The sequence below is a fragment of the Ambystoma mexicanum genome, chromosome 1q (assembly GCF_040938575.1).
Source record: "Ambystoma mexicanum isolate Mex_15411 chromosome 1q, UKY_AmexF1_1, whole genome shotgun sequence".
In the NCBI taxonomy this organism is placed as follows: Eukaryota; Metazoa; Chordata; class Amphibia; order Caudata; family Ambystomatidae; genus Ambystoma; species Ambystoma mexicanum.
The window spans coordinates 931672232-931691731 of NC_090922.1; the positions used below are offsets into that span (position 1 = coordinate 931672232).

The 19500-nt window shown below is 45.4% G+C and overlaps 1 protein-coding gene across 1 annotated transcript in view; it reads left to right on the plus strand.

Moving 5' to 3' along the window:
- LRRC39 (leucine rich repeat containing 39) overlaps positions 1–19500 on the plus strand; it is a 207233-nt gene that overhangs the window by 116287 nt on the left and 71446 nt on the right. The window contains exon 7 of the mRNA XM_069641590.1: positions 8348–8500. Within this exon, the coding sequence (XP_069497691.1) occupies positions 8348–8500 (153 nt within the window). The remainder of the gene's footprint in view (positions 1–8347; positions 8501–19500) is intronic.

Genomic DNA, 19500 nt, shown 5'->3' on the forward strand with positions numbered 1-19500 from the left:
TGGCCCTTTGTCCTCCTTCGAGGAAGACATTACACACCTGCTCACCCAGAACACCAAAACTGGCTCACAAATCATGTTTCTGGGTGATCTGAACCTAGGCTTACATAACACCCAAGATGTCAATGCCACAGCCTTAGAAAACTCCCTCACAGAACTAGGCTTCTCACAGTGTATCTCTGAACCAACACACAGCAAAGGCAGAACCCTTGATTGGGTAGCTGATCTAAACTGTAACACAAAACTCCTCTCAAACTCCCTGTGTGCATGGTCAGACCACCATATTATATCTTTCGAGATCCATGACATCAGTCGCCCACAACTCAGTGGTCAACTAGTCCCCCTTGCCTTAACCACAAACAACCGCCTGATCACCTTGGAGAACATACTCCCTCTACTCCAGCCTATTGCCAACCCCCACAAGAACCTAAACAAGAACCCCACCAACCTGGTGGACCTCTACAACCAGAATTTACTCCAACACCTCAACCAAATAGCGCCGTTCAAATTTAGAAAAGACAAGCCTCCAGCACATTTAAACAAACGGTTTTCGCTAGACTTCAAAGCTCTACTTAAGTCCAAAAGATGTTCAGAAGCTAGCTGGAACAAAAAACCTTCGGTCCAGAACAAGGAAAATTTCAACAATGCCTCCAACATCTACAAAGCTGCTATCTTGAAAACTAAAAGTGACACTTTCAATAATAGAATTCAAAACCCCAAGTCCTACTCCAAAGCACTCTTCTCCATCCTCTAAGAGCTTGAGTCACCCATCTCCCCACCAGACTCGTGCAACAAAGACACCCTATGGTGTGCCAACATCCAAAAGGCACTTCTAGATAAAATGGCACTATTACAATCGAAAATTGAAGCCAATAAACTCAGCCTCGCACCCAGTGCCAAAGCAAGCGTATCCCACTCTACTCCCTCTAATTCCTGTAGTCTATTTGAATTCTACCCAGTCACTATAAAAGAGGTAGAAGTTATTATTGCTAGCCTTAAACCTTTCAGATGCCAGGGAGACATCTGCCCAGCTACAATTATAAAAGAGGGTGCAAAGGAACTTGCTCACTTTATCACATCCTTCATTAATTCCTCTTTCGCTTCAAAAAACCTCATATCGACCCTAACATTCCAACCAATTACAGACCAATAACAATCGTCCCTTTTCTTTTGAAGATACTGGATAAAGCAGTCTATAACCAAATACAGAGCCACCTCGAAACGAACAACTTTCTTGGCCTCCGGCAATCAGGATTTAGACCAAGACATGGTACATAGACAGCCCTTTTGGACTTAAAAATCCAGACGGATGAACTAACAACCTTATTGGCCTCCGGATATCAGGATTTAGACCAAGACATGGTACAGAGACAGCCCTCTTGGATTTAAAAATCCAGATGGATGAACTAACAACCTTCTTGGCCTCCGGATATCAGGATTTAGACCAAGACATGGTACTGAGACAGCCCTTTTGGACTTAAAAATCCAAATGGATGAAGCTTCAGATAATGGAAATCCTGCCTTACTCCTTTTACTCGACCTATCAGCAGCTTTCAATTTAGTTGATCATAACATCCTAACCACACATTTGACTACAGCAGCCTCTTTTTCCCCTAATGCCGCTGCCTGGGACCAATCCTTCCTTTCAGACAGAATAATAAGTGTTTTTTCTCCATCAGCCTCAGCAGAACCCTTGCCAATCACATGTGGAGTCCTGCAGGGCTCCTGCATCCCCCCCAACCCTATATAACCTCTTTGCAAAGCTTCTGTTTGACCACTTATATAACCTGGGCGTCCCCTACACAAACTACGTGGACGATACGCAAATTCTCATCACTCTCTCAGGTTCATACGACAAAGACTCCACACTCCTAAACAAAATTTACCTCAGAATTCAAGCATGGATCGCCAAGCATGGTCTTTGTCTCAATGATAAGACCGAGCTACTGCTTACTGGCTCTAGGCAATGCCTCAACAAGCTAGATACCCAACACACCGCAATCAACATTGATAGGAATAATATCAAAGTGTCAAAGGATGCCAAAACACTTGGAGTCTACTTAGTCTCCATCCTCTCCCTTTCCAGACAACTCAACGCAACAGCGTCAGCAACTGCCTACATTTCCAAATTATTAAACGCATGCAGACCCTTCCTTTCCACTATCAGCTGTATCACGCTTGCAAGAGCACCTACACTCTCTAAATTGGACTATTGTAACACTTTATACTTACGCACAAGCAAACGAAAACTAAATAAGTTATAAGTGCTGCATAACAATGCCCTCCGATCGGCTCTAAACATTCCTCGCTCCAAACACATCTCACAAACAAGACGTAATACTAATTGGCTTCGGATACAAGACAGGATTACGTTCAGAACCTTAATGATCACTCACAAATGTCTATCAAACTTGGCCCCTAAATACTTGATTAATACATTTTCTAGGAATTCTCTAGACCTACCAGAGCTAACTGCCTTAATATCCCAAAATTCAAACTGCTGAAGGCAGGCGGGTCCAGCTTCCCAGTGCTGGCAGCTAAAACCTGGAACTCTCTGCCATCTGCATTAAGAGTCAAACCATCCTTCCCGTCCTTCAGAAACAAGGTAACATCTTGGCTCTTCTTCCAGCTGAATTAAGGACATATCACCACTACTGTCTCCACACCTATGTGTACACTATGTATCAATGTCTACACTATGTACTTGCAAAGGACCCATGCCTAGATATGTAACACTAGGCGTTTCCTTTGTAGTTCTCATCCTAAAACTATTTCCATACTTGTATAGAACCCTGTATATTACTGTATATTATTTTCCAAGGCATATTATTTAACCTGTAACACAAACCAACTGTATATTATTGTATCTTGTTGTCAATGTATGAGATCACTGCCTGTTCCTGTAATAACAGTCCATTATGTAACAACTGTTGTAAATGCAAGCAAAAGTGCCTAGATACCCTCAGGTTTAGTGCGCTATACAAGAAAATAAACTAAACTAAACAAAGATTGGGATATCTGAAAGAAGATCAATCATGTAGATTCTATTGATCAAACACATCTATATAAACCCTATACCATTTGATTATGAAATGCCCAGGTTTACTAGAGTTGAGGATTAATTACTTTGTGGTTGGCTCGTGATGTCTTTATTTCACAATTGCAATATTCACTATCCTGATCGGCTAATCCAATGTTCATATCTCCGTTTTAGTGGGACCGTGTGCCCATTAGTTTCTTTCAATTCCTCATACTTCTGTCAGATATTCCAGCCTGGACATATAATGTTTATATCCTTTTCCCCCTGCTTTAGTGGGGCTGTGTGCCTGTGAGCTTCTTTGTCTTCTCGTACTCTTGGTGGCTCTTTCTGAGCGGTCAGAAATGTGAGGTGGCCAACTTTTTGAAGGGTTCTCAACAAATGCCATTTTATTATATTAGAAGGTTGCTTACATGCCTCACTATCCCTACCCTGACAAGGAATCTGCTTCACAGTGCAAGAAAAGACAATAAGGAAATCCTGGTTTGCAACAAACGTTCCAACACAGTTCTGTGCAACTTCAACTTGTTAACAGAAAGTTCCAACACATTAAATAGAAGGCTTTTCCTCTTCCTTGAACAGGTTCTCAGTTGATCAATGGCAACAATAAGTGTCTTGGTCAGGATGATTTGTCACAACAGATACATTCCAAAGAAATATAGCTTCTTTGTAACAGCTTTACAAAGGTCTTCCTTTAGCACTATTAACAACATACAATTTCTCTGTCAGGACCACTTTGTAGCACTTCAACTTCCACCTGGTTTACTTCCATGCCAGGCCTACTACCTCAGTTCGCACCTAGTTTACTCCCATGCAGGCCTATTTCTTCAAAGGTTTGCCTTCCGGGTATACTCCCCTGCCCGCGTAATGTTTCACAACGACAAGTGCTTTTGTGATTAAGATCAACTGACAAGAGGTTCACAACAGCTTCATAGTATTCAACAAATTGCAGCTTCAAAACATTCATCAACTCTTCAGGGAAAACAAGATTCACATTGGTGCTCTTTAATATTCTGTATGCTGTCATGATTCCCGCCCCTCATGTCCCCAGCCCTCCAAGTTGTCAGGCTGGAGCCAGGCCACGATCACTTACATGGCCGTCAAGGGCCTCTCCATCCCTCCAAAGACCCACTTGGAGTCAGACTTGGTGATTGTGGCACCAGACTCACTCACTCCCATAGGGGGATTGGACTTGTAGTGCATTGATGGGGACAAGATGGATGCCCCCACATATTTTGGTTCCCTGAACTGCATGTGCAGTCTAGTCTTTTGGGTGTGGTTCAGCCCAGAGACACCTGGGAAACCCAGAGACTATTTAAGCCACGCCCAGGCTGAGAAACATGCTTTGTGTTTTCTGCACCTGCAGCGTGACACTCACCGTGTTCGGATCGGTCTCCAGTATGCCTGCATCTTTCTTCTGCGCTCAGCTCCTGCAAGAACAAGAACACTGTTAGGAACAGCCTTACCTTGCGGCGCTTTTGCCCATCATTCATCGCTCCTTCTGTTCTGCGGGCATCTTTGGCGGTGTCATTCCCATCCCGGCATGCTGCTTCCTAAGGAAAAGGGAAAAGAACAGAAAAAAGGCATTAGTAAGCATTCAGCAAATCTTCGCTTATTTTTAAAGACTGTACGAGCTTCAAACGCTTACCTGAATCCCAGCCGCTCTGGGGGAACTCTGTCTCCGGAACTTCTCATCCATCTGCAAGAGGGAAAAGACACTCCAGGTTAGCGTGGAAACATCTCGAGGCGCCGCATACTGCGCTTACTCACTGCATTTCTTCTTCATAACCGGCATCCAGGCTGAAAACATTGCAGCACCTAAAAGACACAGAAAAAGAACTCAGTTCAATACAAATACGAAAGGGTTGCATCGCGCATCGTGCTCTCAGTCACCTTCAATGCTACTCATCTCAGCAGCACGTCGCCATCCCCAGACGCCGGCCATCATCTAAGGAAGGAAAGGAACAAAGTTAGAGAACTGTTCAAAAGACTCATTATACTTACCTGTCGGACTCTTTCCAGTGAAGTAACTAGGCAGCAACGAGCCCGCATCAATCAACGTGCCCCTGCGCTGAAAACAGGACGGAGAGCACACTTTCCAAGAAAACAATGCCCAGTCTCCAGTCGAGTAGACTCCAGGGAAGGGTTCGAGGTCGTAAGAGGTCAGAACAGGCTGAGTGACATCCCCGTGGATACCAGGTGAGCATTACAATGCTCCTCTCCTTCTGGATATCTTTTCCCAGAAGGGCAGCCTTTTTGCTAACCTTGTTTCCCCACTACACAAGTAACCAAAGACTGACAGGGATAGGGTCTCTTTCTGCTTCTCCCTTGGTTTTAACAATGTGTGTTTACTCCAGCTTTCACCATATGCTGTACAAAGTATGGGCAACAAGTTTCACAGTTTATGTACCTTTCATTAGCCCCCTTCTGTTGGCAATATTTGCTATATTGTATTTGCCTTGGTTTTAGTCTCTCTTGGCTTGGGCAATGCTTGTAGGTATGAACTCTTAAAGTTGCTGCCTCTGATTGCTAGGTTCTCCACAGACTCACTCTTTTAAGGTTACAGTAATGTGGCTTTGTTACAATAGGTCATCATTGCTTTTCACTAGTTCTGTATTCAAAATTACCTTGGGAACCACTTTGACTCATACGCAAGTGCTGCTTCTGCTGCTTTTTAATAGTTTGGTATTCAAAATTGTTTGATGAACTACTTTCATTCATACGCAAGCGTTGCTCAATCGCCAGACACCTGCTTTGGACATGCAAGCGTGTAAGGAGAACTCCGTGGTCACTATCAGCTTGTGAATTCACTGGGTAAGACGTATGCTTTCAATCCCCTCGCAGGACTTCTGCTTCTGTGGAGCCTCGCGATCCGGCAAACAGCTTCTTTTAGTCTGCCTTTGCCCGTGCTACCTGCAATTGGAGCTTCCACTGCTCCTCAGGCCCTTTGGTGCACGCCAGCCAATGGAGACAGCCTCCTGGGAAGGAAAGCGTCACTCGATTTCACTTCCCGATGCGCAGCCTCTACAGAACAGGTCTCCATAGGGCAAACTTCCCTCTTGCACATCAGAATTCCGGAGGCACAGACTCTCTCAGGACTGGCAGCTGATATCTTCCGATGTCGGTCCTGCCATCTTGTCTCTCCTCCAGCTTCTGCCTGTGTTGCCTGCACAAACCACGCTGCTTCTGCTTCTTGCTTCCTCTGCTCTTATCTTTCCCACTAACGGCCTGCACCTGAGGGGCTTTTTAAGCCTCTCAGTCTCCCTCAGGTGTAGTTCATTTGAATTAACGATCCAATCACTCCTGCAACATTGAACCTTTTTAGCCCTCTTCTTTGCCCAAGTACTTAAGTAATTATAGGATTTGCAGTCCCAAATGGCAAAGTTAGGTTTTTGCGTTTAATTGTTACTTTTAAACCCAAGTTTGTTCCTTAGAATATTCTTTAAAGTAATTTCATAAACAGTAGTCACCAGACTTGATTGACAAGGGAAACGCAATTCTTTTAAGCCATTATTATTCATAGATTTTCTTTCACTGTACCTTTGGGCGCTAGGCAGGTAATTAGCTTGACCAGTCTCCAGAGATTTTGAAGGGTTTTTGTTTCTCCCAAAGCCTAGGAGTTTGGGATTGATTTCACCCCTATTTACATGTGTATCCTGTGGAAGAGCATAATGGTTATTACAACAAGCCATTACATATTTTGGCATTGAGGAGCCAACCTCCCTAGAGGAAGACAAATACTGGTCTCATCCCATGGAGTGCGCTCATTCCCCTGGGCCTTTTCTTCTACCAGGTGATCCTCCCACAGAACATCACCCCCAAGGTCAGGATTGGAAAGTGGCTGCCTTTCCCTGGCCACACAGGAGGAGACTTCAGGCACGGAATTAGTGAGGAGTCCATAGGATTTATCACATCTTCCAGCTGTGACATACAATGTTTGTAACCTTTCCCCACTGTTTTCAGTACTTGTGGCCGTTTCGGTAATCTGTGAAACCAACCGTTCCAGGACTTCCTGGTGTCGCAAAAAAAAAAATCGACAGCAGCTGTGTTTCGACTGGTGCTGCTTCTGGCGCATTAGGCGCTTGTGGGTTGAGCTTGGTGATCCGGGCTCCTCTCCAGTCTCTGATCTCAGTGTCCGTTGCAGGGCCCCAGGTCCACCACTCTTCGTCAGTGGTCGTGCCACCACAGAAGATGGTTGCCTTCCTGTCGAGTCTCCTTCCCTGACTGGAGCCTCTTGCTTAGTCAAGGCACCCACTGCCCAGGCTCCAGATAGCAAGTCTCTATCCACACATGCCACCACTGGCTCTGTGGCTCAATGTGGCAATGTGGCAACGCCCCTCCAGGACATCATTGATACAGAGGCTGACCTGTTTGCTTGTTTATTTATTTATAATGCGCACCAAACCCAGCGATATCTGTGTAGCAGTTGTGTTCCTCCCTCCATGGGCGTCTCTCCTCCATTCACAGTCTGCTCTCTCTTTATACACGTCATTGTAACAACAAGAATTGTGTCCGTCTTCCATGGCCATAGTATTCATTAAGCATTACCTAAAGCAAAATGAGACAATGAAGGAGCTTGGTTGAATATAGTTTTTACAGGAGATGCCAAATCCTATCCAACATCCATATTCCTATCCAACATCCATATAAGCAGACAAGGTAGTTTGGACTGGGAGTGCCACTGTAGAACAGGATTCCTTGCCCCCCAGAGGGTAGTCACTCCCAGTGAGGTCCCACTTGCCCAGAGCCCTAGGGAGAGTCTTGCGTAGTGGGCTCACCTCCCTCGCATCATAGGGGTGGCTCTGTTCTGGAAAGAAGGGACGAATTGTCCAGATTCATCACATGAGATATCCCAGCACAGTGACACTAGACCCAGTTAGACATCATCATAGATCAACCAATAAACGCACTCATTGGAAACAGAGATTTCACAAGTCTCCACAGACAAGCTTTATAGGGTATTGACCTGGGTATGGATCATGGAATCTTCTCTCCCCTTATTCTGAAGACAGAAAGCTTGAGACACACCTTCAGAAAACGCCTGGCCTACTCCCTCTTATGTGCTGCAATTCTTCCTCCTTAAAAACATTGTGTCGCCTCTCTAACTGTGGACAAGTGACTGGGTACCCATGTATGTAGCAACTGCATAAACATCGAGAGCCTAACTGTAAAAAAGAAACAAGTTTTCCTTCAGTGTTGCCCAACATTTTATTTATCTCCACCATCTTTTTTTGGAGTCAGGCAAATGCAATGCTTTGTTTGCGAGCTCTGGTGTTCTGGGATTGCATTAACTGTACGCCCTTACTCCAACAGGATGGACAATCTTCATACATTCTGGGTGCAAAGGAACAAAATAACCCACCTTCCAGAAGCCATCAGCCGCATGACCAATCTGAGCACGCTGGTTCTGAGCAATAACAAACTCCGGGATATTCCAGTCTGCCTGCAGCAAATGGCAAATCTAAGGTACAACTACAGACTAAAGCAGTAAACTGTTGACTGAAACACTTGTAAGGCGCCTAGTAAACGCACCGCACAGTACAAGTTGTCCTGCTTGTGTTATATTGTGTTACTGGGATTTGTAATGCACACCGCAGCCATTTGCATGGTCTCCTGGCGGATCGGAAGAACAGGTTGTGGGGGAGATAGGTTAGTGAGGAGAGAGGAAAAACGCAAGATAGCTTTACTGCTGTGTTGATGGTTAGAGGTACCGGAGTAATGTGTGAGTGGAGAGAGGTAGTGACGTCAGGGGCCCGGGTATATACGGAGAGGAAGAGGGCTACTGTAGAACGGGCCCTGGAGGCGCACAATGGAGACACATTGAGTCCTTAACGAGGCACAGCAGCAGGGCAGGACAAATAGGGTGCCTTATAGTAGCAATAAGAAAGTGCTGAATAGTGGGAGGAAAAAAAATATTTTTCCCCCGTGTATGTTTTTTTCATAATAATTTTTTTATTTTATTGCTTATAGCACGAACCTAATTCAAGAGCAGTGGAGCGCTTTACAACAGGAAAAGAATTGGGTTTGGCAGTTAAACCAGTGGTGCAGTATTGTTCATGGAGGGAGAGAGGGAATTGTATTTGTCCGGCAGGTATTGTTAAAAGAGCCATGTTTTTAGTGTTTTGACTGGATACCCCAAGCCAGGTCACTGGCAGGTAGTGTCAATCGATATGTTTATTGGCGATTATAAAGCCTTAAAACATCACAAACACAACATTTTATCATGAATACTAAAAATAAATTCTGCAGCAAAAATAGTAAAAATATAAAACAGCAAATTGGAAAAAATACTCTGTACGGGTAAAACGCTGCCAAGCTACCTAGGACCTAACAGAGGTAGGTAGTTCCCTGCAGCATTCCGGACACAGGACATCTTTCTAGGGCAGAATGATGAGATCAATCACATGGCGAGGCTGGGATAAGGTGAAACTATAAGGCCCAACAAGTAAAAATATCCAGAAGCCTAATCCGGAAGGAAAATGCAGGCTTATAATGAGACCGCCTTATGTACTATGGGCGTGTATGTTCGTCCGTAATTTCCAAAGGAAATCATTGTAAACTGCACCCACTCCGGGAGTTAATTTAAAGGTTTTCAGGGTTTTGCTGTTATCATTTTATAATGCCTGCTGAAGAATAGGAAGGGGAATGCCAGTATCATGTGGGCAATGAGGGCTTCAGCACTCTAATCATGGCCATAGTGGCATTCAGTAGTCATATGTTAAAGCGAATGAGAACTGCACCACCCTATATGAGCGTGAACACGTCAAAGGAAAATAGGCTTCAGGTGTGATGTAATCTCAGATTTAAAATTCGCTGGTTTGAATAGTTTAACAGATGCAGCCTGGTTTGCATAAGATCGAATGAAACACTTGTTCATTATAGGAATTAAAGCCAGCGCTTAATTTGTTAAAAAAAAATAGTAAGTGCAGGCCCAAATATTTTCAAATTCACTTGTACTGTCCCTCTCCATTTGCGGCCGCACCCATTGTTAGCACCGCCCACTAACAGGGCAACCACTGCCAGCTCAAATCGCAATACGGGAAATCTATTGTAAGTGCTTTTAAACAAGACTAATTAATGTATTATTGGATTATTGGTGTTAAAACTACATTGACTGTATAGGACGGAATAACTTCTATTTTCCAGCGGGGCTCCAACACGTTTAATGGAACTGGGAGGGTACTTCTCCCTAGCCCCTGCTGCTCTGCTTTTAATGAGACAGCGTTTCCGTGTCTAACCTAAGCATGGTTGATGGGCTGCAGTAGAGAGCGAGGGGTAACTTTAGCAGCCTCCACACTCAGCAGTGTGTGTGCCACTTTCCCTGGGCTTGCCTGGAGATGCGGGTACTGCTAGCCTCTTCTCAGTCCCCTCGGGCTGCTAGTGGCAGTGACCGCGAACCATAAGCAAGTGCTGTTGTATGTATGAGACCAACTGAATGTGCGTCCTAGCACATAGCTGCGTATCGGCAAACAGGGAAGAGAAGGGCTCAGCCAGGCACTATATCCACAATCATCTTGGTGTGTTCTCGCTCTCTCGTTCCCACCCGCCCCTCCTCCCACAACCTATACAAGTGCAGTGCCACTGCCTGTCACCGACACAAGCCTTGCCCCCTCTAGAACCAAAAGCAGTGCATGGGTGAAGCACACTGGGACCACTGTGGACACGGAGGGGAGATTAACTAAAACCATCAAGACAAATAAATGCCCAAGGCAGGGCTGCGCCCTAGCTCTGCTATTATTTAATCCTTATTTGGCTGATATGCACGCAGCCTTTAAGGGTATTCGTGGTTTGAAGAAATACACTGGCTTCCATATGCTGATGACACCGTGGACTTGGATTGCATGGCCATACATTTGCAGGGCTCACTAAAAGCACTATAGGAGTATGCCACCGCTAACAACATGGTGATGAATCTAAACAATGAAGTGATGGCAATAGGTGTGCCTCTGCATAGTAAACCTAGGTTCTGTTTGGAAATAAATGGAGTGACACTTGAATTTGCATCCTCTTACGTATATCTAGGTATGACCATCTTTACAAATCCCTCAAAAATGCAGCATGAGAAAACTGACTAAAAAGATAAGTAAATGGAACACTACCAAACATTTCCTTGCAAATTGGGTTGGTATTCTATTGAAGGCTTCCTACAAATCTACAGGACGAGTATCAACTACCTGGATAGGAAATGTTATATTATTTTTCATTAAGGGATTACAACCTCTGAAGTGTTGTTACAGACTTTATGATTGCAACCACAAGTTGAAAACCCGGAATTGCTAGAAAATGTTCGCTTAAAGCTAAAAACCAAAGCAAGAGAGTGGGATACACTTAGCTTAAAAAAGTGATATATACAATATGCTACACAGGGCTTTAATATAGGATGCCCCAAATGAATACCTTTTGAAATACTGCAGCTATGATCTTTAGCGCTTTATAATCTTTTTAAGATTTAATATATTACCATGCCATGAATACACTGGTGCTGAGGTTGTAATCAATGACATTTGTGAAATCATTTTTGATGTCCTGGGTGTTAGCCTTAGCAGTGCACGGTGGTGGCGCGAGTTATAGCTGCCTAGCTTATAACTAGTGAATTTCTGGGGGGTTTCGGTTTTACTTGTAACCATAACTTCCCTGTAACTAATTGTTTTCACTGAATTTCATAGGTTTTTATTAGTGCATCTTAACCATAACGTCCCTTTAAGAAAGTTTTTTCAGTGAATTTCATAGGTTTATACCAGTGCTCCTTTAATTTGCTACAAGTTCCTTATATTACATGAGCAATGTCTGCAACCAATCGCCTACTGTTGTCCTCATATTATACCTATGTCAAGTGAGCTTTATGTAACAGTGCCATGATGCCCGAGGGCAGTTGTGCGCTTTAAAAATGCAAGTAAACAAATAAACAAATAATATTATACTCACCCCCAATGTAGCAGCTGTAGAGTCCGCAGACAGTAGGAATGGCCATGTAGCACACAACATATTGGAATGCACCAAGCACAGACCATAACTGTACACCTCATATTATCACCTCAGTACAACTCTACATACAGACGCACATACAGCAGGCGCTTCTTCGAAAACAAGCTCTTACTAAATAGTAAGTACACTGTATTTATTTCTATATTATTACCATTCATTATATAAACATATATTATAAGCAAAAAGCACTATTTATTTTTACAGAAATGACAAACACACTTGAGTTGTTGGAAGAACATTTTCCAAAAAAATAAATTAGTGATAGGTATGCAATAAATCTTTTTATATAAATAATATCATTTGTACATATCTTACTCCAATAATAATTTCTTTTTTTCTTATAGTACATAGTCTGCACGAAGAAACAACATCGCAATTTAATTATGCAAATTCCCAAGAATCACAAAGTGAAGCCCCATCCCCAACTGTACCTAATGAAATCATGATGTCTGCAAAATTGGATGAAATCAATAATCAATTCAAAGAACTTTTCATTTACTTCAAAAGTCATGTGATTAAAAACGTTCATTATCACTGCCACAGCAATCATCCCCATCAAATTCCCAAAATTTAAATGAGACGCTTTGATGAAACCTCACTCCATTCTTCCCCTGACCATTATTGTACAGAAATTCCTAATTCTCCCATTTATGTTTCCCATTCCGATACCCCATCCCTTTCTTAAATACATTTATTTTTTATACTATAAATATCGTATATTGTTCTCCCATAATAAAAAAAAAACCCAATTAATAGTCAGCGCACAGTATGACCGTCCGGGGTGTCCGCACACAGAATTGAGGTGCCCACGGACACACAAAGTGTCCAGACATGTCCGGGCTCGCATGACACACTTTCAATTATTCCACGGACAGCGCGCCTGTTCTACGGACAGTTACGCGCAAGCGCCCTGCGTCTCCTGCTTGATGGGTGTCCACGGACGACTGTCATGGCCGTGGACGTCGTCATGTGTCCACACCTGTGCGGCGTGATGGCCTGACTGCAAACAGTGTTCGTGCTCCGCGGACAATTTAAAACAGCATTTTCTGCCAATCATGGGTTTTTCAATTTGAAACTTTACCCTCCCAGAGCTCCTAAACCCATTCTTGGTTAATCTGGCAACTTTTTACAACTTTTCAAGGCCTATTTGCGACTCGGTTGTCCATGGACAGCTGCGGACGCCTCCTCTGAAGGGACCCCACCCATTACCTTTCGTCATTCTCAATCTGGCTATCCAGGAGAGAGCATCAAGAGGGACACCTGCATTTCAGACGACCTTGGAAAACCTTTATCATGACATCTGCTATGGCCATTCCTTCTCCCTAGCCACCACCACCACCATCATCTAGAGCGCCTGGACAGGAGAATAGGCACAGAGATACAGATGAGGATCAAGAGGAAGATGAGGTAGGGGGGCGTGGCTAGGCAGCCATGGACTAGGCTGCATCTCCTGGTAGCTCAGTGATCCGCAAATCGATCTGAGGAAGCGTGTGCAGCCCAAAAGCTGATTTCAGTTCCAAAAGAGCACCAGAAGTGCAGGAATACGCTGGGACCGGAATACGCGAGCCGGCTGGAAGATCGGGGCAGTGTAGCAAAAGTTATGCCAATTTGTATCCCAGGTCGGGAGCTGTGAAATTGACACCAGGATGGTGGCGACCCGAGACAAAGGGATCCTCTGACGTGACAACAGCAGAGGAGGAGTGCGCCGCAGAGGAAGAAGAAGCCGGCACGTCGCTGCGGGGTGTCTGGCAGCTGAGCAGCGTTATGACATTGGGCCATGTGCAGAGTGAAAGACGTTGCGAAGTAACTCGCAACGTGGAGCCGGAAGCCCCGGCTGCACAGGACTGCTTGGGGAGCACTGAAGCAGACGGCGGAAAACCCCCGCTGTATGCACTTCATACACGTGTTGCGGGAGGAAGACGGCCCGACATATAGGGCTGCAGTTACAACCCCCGCAGTCCGGGTGGGATAGTGATAGACTGACTTTCGGCAACCCTAAGGGTTGGAATATTGAAAGCGAGCACGGCGAGCACACACACACACAAGGCAGAGAGATTCGGAAAGACACCAGCTGGACCCGGACAGACAGCCTTGCAGAGGTGGGGACAATGCCATGGAAGCATAGACAATGCTAAATGCCCCCACAACAAAACAAACGCGGCACAACAAAGCAGCCCTGATGCAGCAGCATGTACATGGCCCAGTGCTGCGATATTACCCTGAAAGCTGCAAGTGATTTATAATAAAGAGGTGGCGGAAAAGTAATCCATAAAATCCATAAAAAAACAGACATCAAGATGAGACGTGTAGGCAACACAGACAACACGCCACAGCATATGAGAAATGGCTAGCAACACTGAGACCCTGACAGGAGTTACCGAGGGACAAACCTTAAGCGACAAAGGGTAACCCCTGGATGGTGGAGGCGAATATAGAGGCCGCTATACGAATGAGACACCCAGGGCGAGACTGAAGGAGGCACGGTGGAACCCGCAGCGGGCAGCACAACAGTACACTGAAGGCAGCCCCACGTACTGCCATAAGACAACCCGATCTGACACTGGCCTGCCAAAAAAGGGCAGACTGGTGGCACAGCCGCATAGAGTGAATGGCCACACTCTAAGAATATTGGCAGACACGGAAGCCTGCAATAAGGCTGCACAGAGACCACAAAGGCAAGGGTCCACGAAAGCGAAGAGATGAAGCCATGAACTGGTAAATCGAAGTGCCTAAGCTCATCTGATCGAATTAAGCATATACTGACTTTAAGCACACAAGGCACAAGATTGATCCCCAGGAGGGACGGACCCACGCTTCAGGCAAAAGTGAAGTAGGAAGCACCATCATTAGAAGCCCATGGCGGGGTAAGCAAAGGTGCGGACCACCACAAGAACGGATACGCTAAGGCACACGGGGACGCCCAAGCAATGGCCAAAAAAGGAAGCGAAGGCAAAGTGAAGCAGCCGACAATGGATATATTCACCAAAGCACAGCAGCCCCCAACCACGCCAGCACAGGCCATGACTATAATGCAAGAGAACGTGAACTCACCAAGAGCCAATCAACGGATCCTCGCAGCCATCACGGAACTAAAATCCTCGTGGGGAACGGCAATGGCTGAGCTGAAAGAGGCACTGGAACTTAAGATAGACGCAGGGGGAATCAATGTCAACTTACTGAGACAAGATGTGAGGGCTTTGGCAACCGAACAAGTGGCTTGGAGAGTGCCGTTAAGACAAATACGGAGGCTAGTGCCACCAATGCAGGAGAGGTCCATATATCGAAACAACAAGTGGCCAATCTGGAAAACCAAGCAGAAGAAGCGGAAGGATGCGCAAGACGCAGCAACATACGAGTGGTGGGCCTACCGGAAGGAGAAGAAGGCACGGACCCCACGGATTATGTCGAGAACATGATACTTCAGGAAGTAGGAGCTAGTAAACTCTCTCAGGGGTTCGCGGTTGAACGGACACACAGAGCCCAGATGAGAAGACCTCAACCAGGGACTCTGCCCCGTGCTATCATTGCAAAAATATTGAACTATAGAGATCATGAAAAGGTCCTAGATCCTAGAATTCTTTCGGAAAGGCGGAACAATAACCCGAGCGTCAGCAATGATCATGGCTTACCCGGCTTACCCGGACTACACCATGCTAGTACAGAGACAACGATACAACTACGTGGCAGTAAAAAGAAGATTGCGCAAAGCTGGACTGAAATGTATGCTCCTATACCCAGCGAAACTAAAGGCAAAGCACACTTTTTCGATACCGCGGAGGAAGCGACAAGTTGGCTGGATACGCAGGGGTGCCCAGAGATGGAGGAGGACCAGGACCGAGATGGACAGGCTAAGTGATCCGACGGCATGTGGGCTAATGATGGGGGCGAGAGAAATTGCAGTTGTAAAGGCGAAGGGATTGTTAAGGCCGGGTGATAGAAGTGTGGGGACCACCTGCCATATGTACTCGCCAAGTGGACATTGTGGACTGGAATATAGAGGCGAGTGAATTAGACATGTGACGCACAGCGCAGCGATTTATAGTTATATCGGAGCCACAAGACACATGCGTTCTATCCCCATTAGGTGAAATAGTAGGTGCGCAGATAGGGCAGCATCTCCCCACTGGGTCCCAAGTACAGGCAACGCCGAGAAAGGGGCTAGATGTGGGGAGCCTGAGATCCAGGGATGGAGCTGGGCAACAGTTGGGAGGGGAGTGGGGGTGTGGGGAGTTGGGGGTTGAGTTGGGGCTGGGAAGGAGGGAGGGATGGAAGTAGGGGAAGTGGTAGTTGGGAAATGTTGGTGTAGGTTGGGAAACGGGCTTACATACATGAGCGATGGCCTCCGAACAAAGCCTGGAGATAGAAAAAGGGAGGGGCGGGATGTGATGAAGTTATGGGGGACCTTAAGTAATCACTTGGAATGTCAGGGGACTCAATAGCTACCTAAAAAGGAACAAGGTCATGGTCTACCTGCGCAGAATGAAGATAGATATAGCTCTGATACAGGAGACTCACCTCACGAGAGGAAAACTAGAGGTAGTCCAGAAGAAGTCGAGGGGGACCATAGTGGGTGCAACATACTCTGCCTATGCTAGAGGGGTGATTACCTGGGTAGCACTGTATGTTCCATTCCAGATACTGCAGTCCACAGTGGATGCAGATGGGAGGATGGTGGCAATAAGGGGGCTGGTGGAAAATAAAGAAATATGTATTATAAATATGTATGCCCCGAACCAACACACAGTGGCATACTTCAAGACTGTATACAACAAAATGAGTATATACCTGGGGGGTGGGGGGTGGGGATTTCAACTGCACGCTAAACCCGAAAATATACAGATCAGACGGCAAAATAGACAGACCCACCCCCGCTGCTAGGGCATTGCAGTCAGTATTGACAGATTTTGGGCTCGAGGATGTATGGAGGGTGCACCACCCACAGGATAGACAGTAGTCGCATTACTCAGCCCCACAAAATGTGCATACTAGGCTTGACTATATGTTTGCCATACATGAACTGATGGCGGAAATAGCACAGACAGAATATAAAGCGAGGGTCTTATCAGACCACTCGCCATTGACCCTAATGTGGCAATATCAGCCCCCAAGAGCTAGGATTCTAACATGGCGACTCAGAGCCGAGGCACTAAAAGATATAATGTTTAGGGAGGATCTGAGAGAAGAGATCATAAGTTATTTTGAGACCAACACTGGAAGTGTTGAATCAGCTGGTACGCTCTGGGAAGGCTTCAAAGTGGTAGTAAGAGGGATAGCTATAGCCAAATCCAAAGGACTACAAGGGGGGATACTGAAAGAACTGCAGGAAACTGAAATGGAACTAGAAAGTGCATTGGGTAGAGGGGGTAGCACCAAGGATGAGGCTGAAACCATACTTAAACTGCAACAGAAACGCATGGGACATTGGGAGAGACTATGCAATCTGAACTATAAAAAAATATGCAGAGGGACAGCATGCGGGAAGAGACAAACCAGGGAGGATGCAGGCAAGGTTATACAAAAGCGAGACCCCCAGAACCACAATCCGGGCAATAAAAAGGGAAGATGGGCAAATAGTGGACACCCAAGAGGGAGTGAATTGTGAGTTCCTGGAATATTATCAACAATTGTATGGGGACGTAGAGAAGTGACCGCAGGGAAATATGGAAAACTTTGGAAGACATAAGCATGCCACGAATTAGCATAGAAGAGCGAGAGGACTTGGATGCCCCTATCACCTTAGAGGAACTGGAAGAGGTGGTAGTTCAGCTACCCACTAGCAAGACTCCGGGGGCCGATGGACTCCCTAGTGAATTTTATAAAATGTATAGTAATGAGGTGCTTCCCCCGCTTTTAGCAATGCTGAAAGAGTCGTATGATACAGGAAGACTGCCAGACACCCTAAGAGAGGCAATCATCCTTCCTCTCTCCAAACCCAATGAGCCGGGCAAAGATTGCAGATCTTTCAGACCGCTATCGATGCTTAATCAAGATAGTAAAATGCTCACAGCGGTACTGGCAAATAGAATGAAACAGATCATTAATAAACTTATACACCCGGATCAGACCGGATATGTGCCACATAGGAATATATCTGATAAACTCAGGCGATTACATCGAGTCATAGAACATACGAAAGGGGATTCGGGTGAGATAGCAATAGTATCGCTGGATGCAAAAAAAGCCTTCAACTCAGTCAAATGAGTAATTACGGGATAGGGCCCGGGTATCTCAAATGGGTCAAATTACTATACAGTGCACCGCTGGCCAGAGTCAAAACGGGAGCGGTAATATCGGAGAGGTGGCAACTCAGCAGGGGTACTAAACAAGGATGCCCGAGGTCCCCGATGTTATAAATCTTAGCACTGGAACCTCTGGTGATATATCTGAGGCAACAATACGACATAATAGGGATTGACATCAAAGGGGAGCCACACTTAGTCTCACTGTACGCAGATAACATGCTGCTCTACTTACGATACCCTGAAGAGAACTTTCAGTATGTCCTGGAGGTGATGGAGCGATATTTGCGCCGCTATCTGGCATAGCGGTGAACCCCAAAAAATCATGTATATTTCCTCTGGGCAGGTATGTGGGGATCCGCAAGATCAGCTACCAATCTTACAAAAACCATGGGAGATAAATACGTTTATATACCTTAGGATAGACATTTACCATACGGTAGAGGCATGACACCACCACAATACTGAGAAGGCGATAAAAAACACCGTAAATAGCATGAGGTTCTGGGAGAAACTCCCCTTGGTAATGATGGGAAGGGGGGCAATGCTGAAGATGGTAGTTCTGCCAAGATTATTATATTACTTTACTTTGGGAATATACCATATCTGATACCAAGGCTATTTTTTGTCAAATTACATAGCATATGCAGGGACTTTCTCTGGCACGGGACGAGGAATAGAATTGCCCTCTGGAAGTTACAAAGCACGTATGAAAAAGGGGGCATAATTTGCCAAACTATGAGATTTATTATCTAGCTAGCCAACTTCAATATGTGGCTAATTGGCTATCAGAAGATCCGACCTCAGAATCTAAATTGTTGAGACTGGAATGTGCCCGATTCTTCCTGAAAGAAGTGATATGGCTGCCCAAATTAGAGATGAAAGAACGCCCAGAGATGAGGACACTGTGATGGAAAGTATGGCGTAAAGCCTGCCAGGTTATGGAGAACCCAACCCTGTGTTCCCCGCAGGTGCCACTAGTCGCACTGATGGGAAAAGATGGCCAGTTAATGAAGATGATTAGGAAGCACTGGGAACCGGTAGGGATAGCAACAGTGGGAGATGTAAAGCAAGAGGGGAGGATCATAGAATTTGGGATGTTGGTGGAAGAAACAGGGTTGCACAAGGGACAATATATTACATGTACCAGAATGGTGAGGCGGATTAAAGAGACATGGTCGGAAATAATACTAGAGGAGCAACCGGATGCTGCCATAGAAACAATATACAACATGGCAGAAG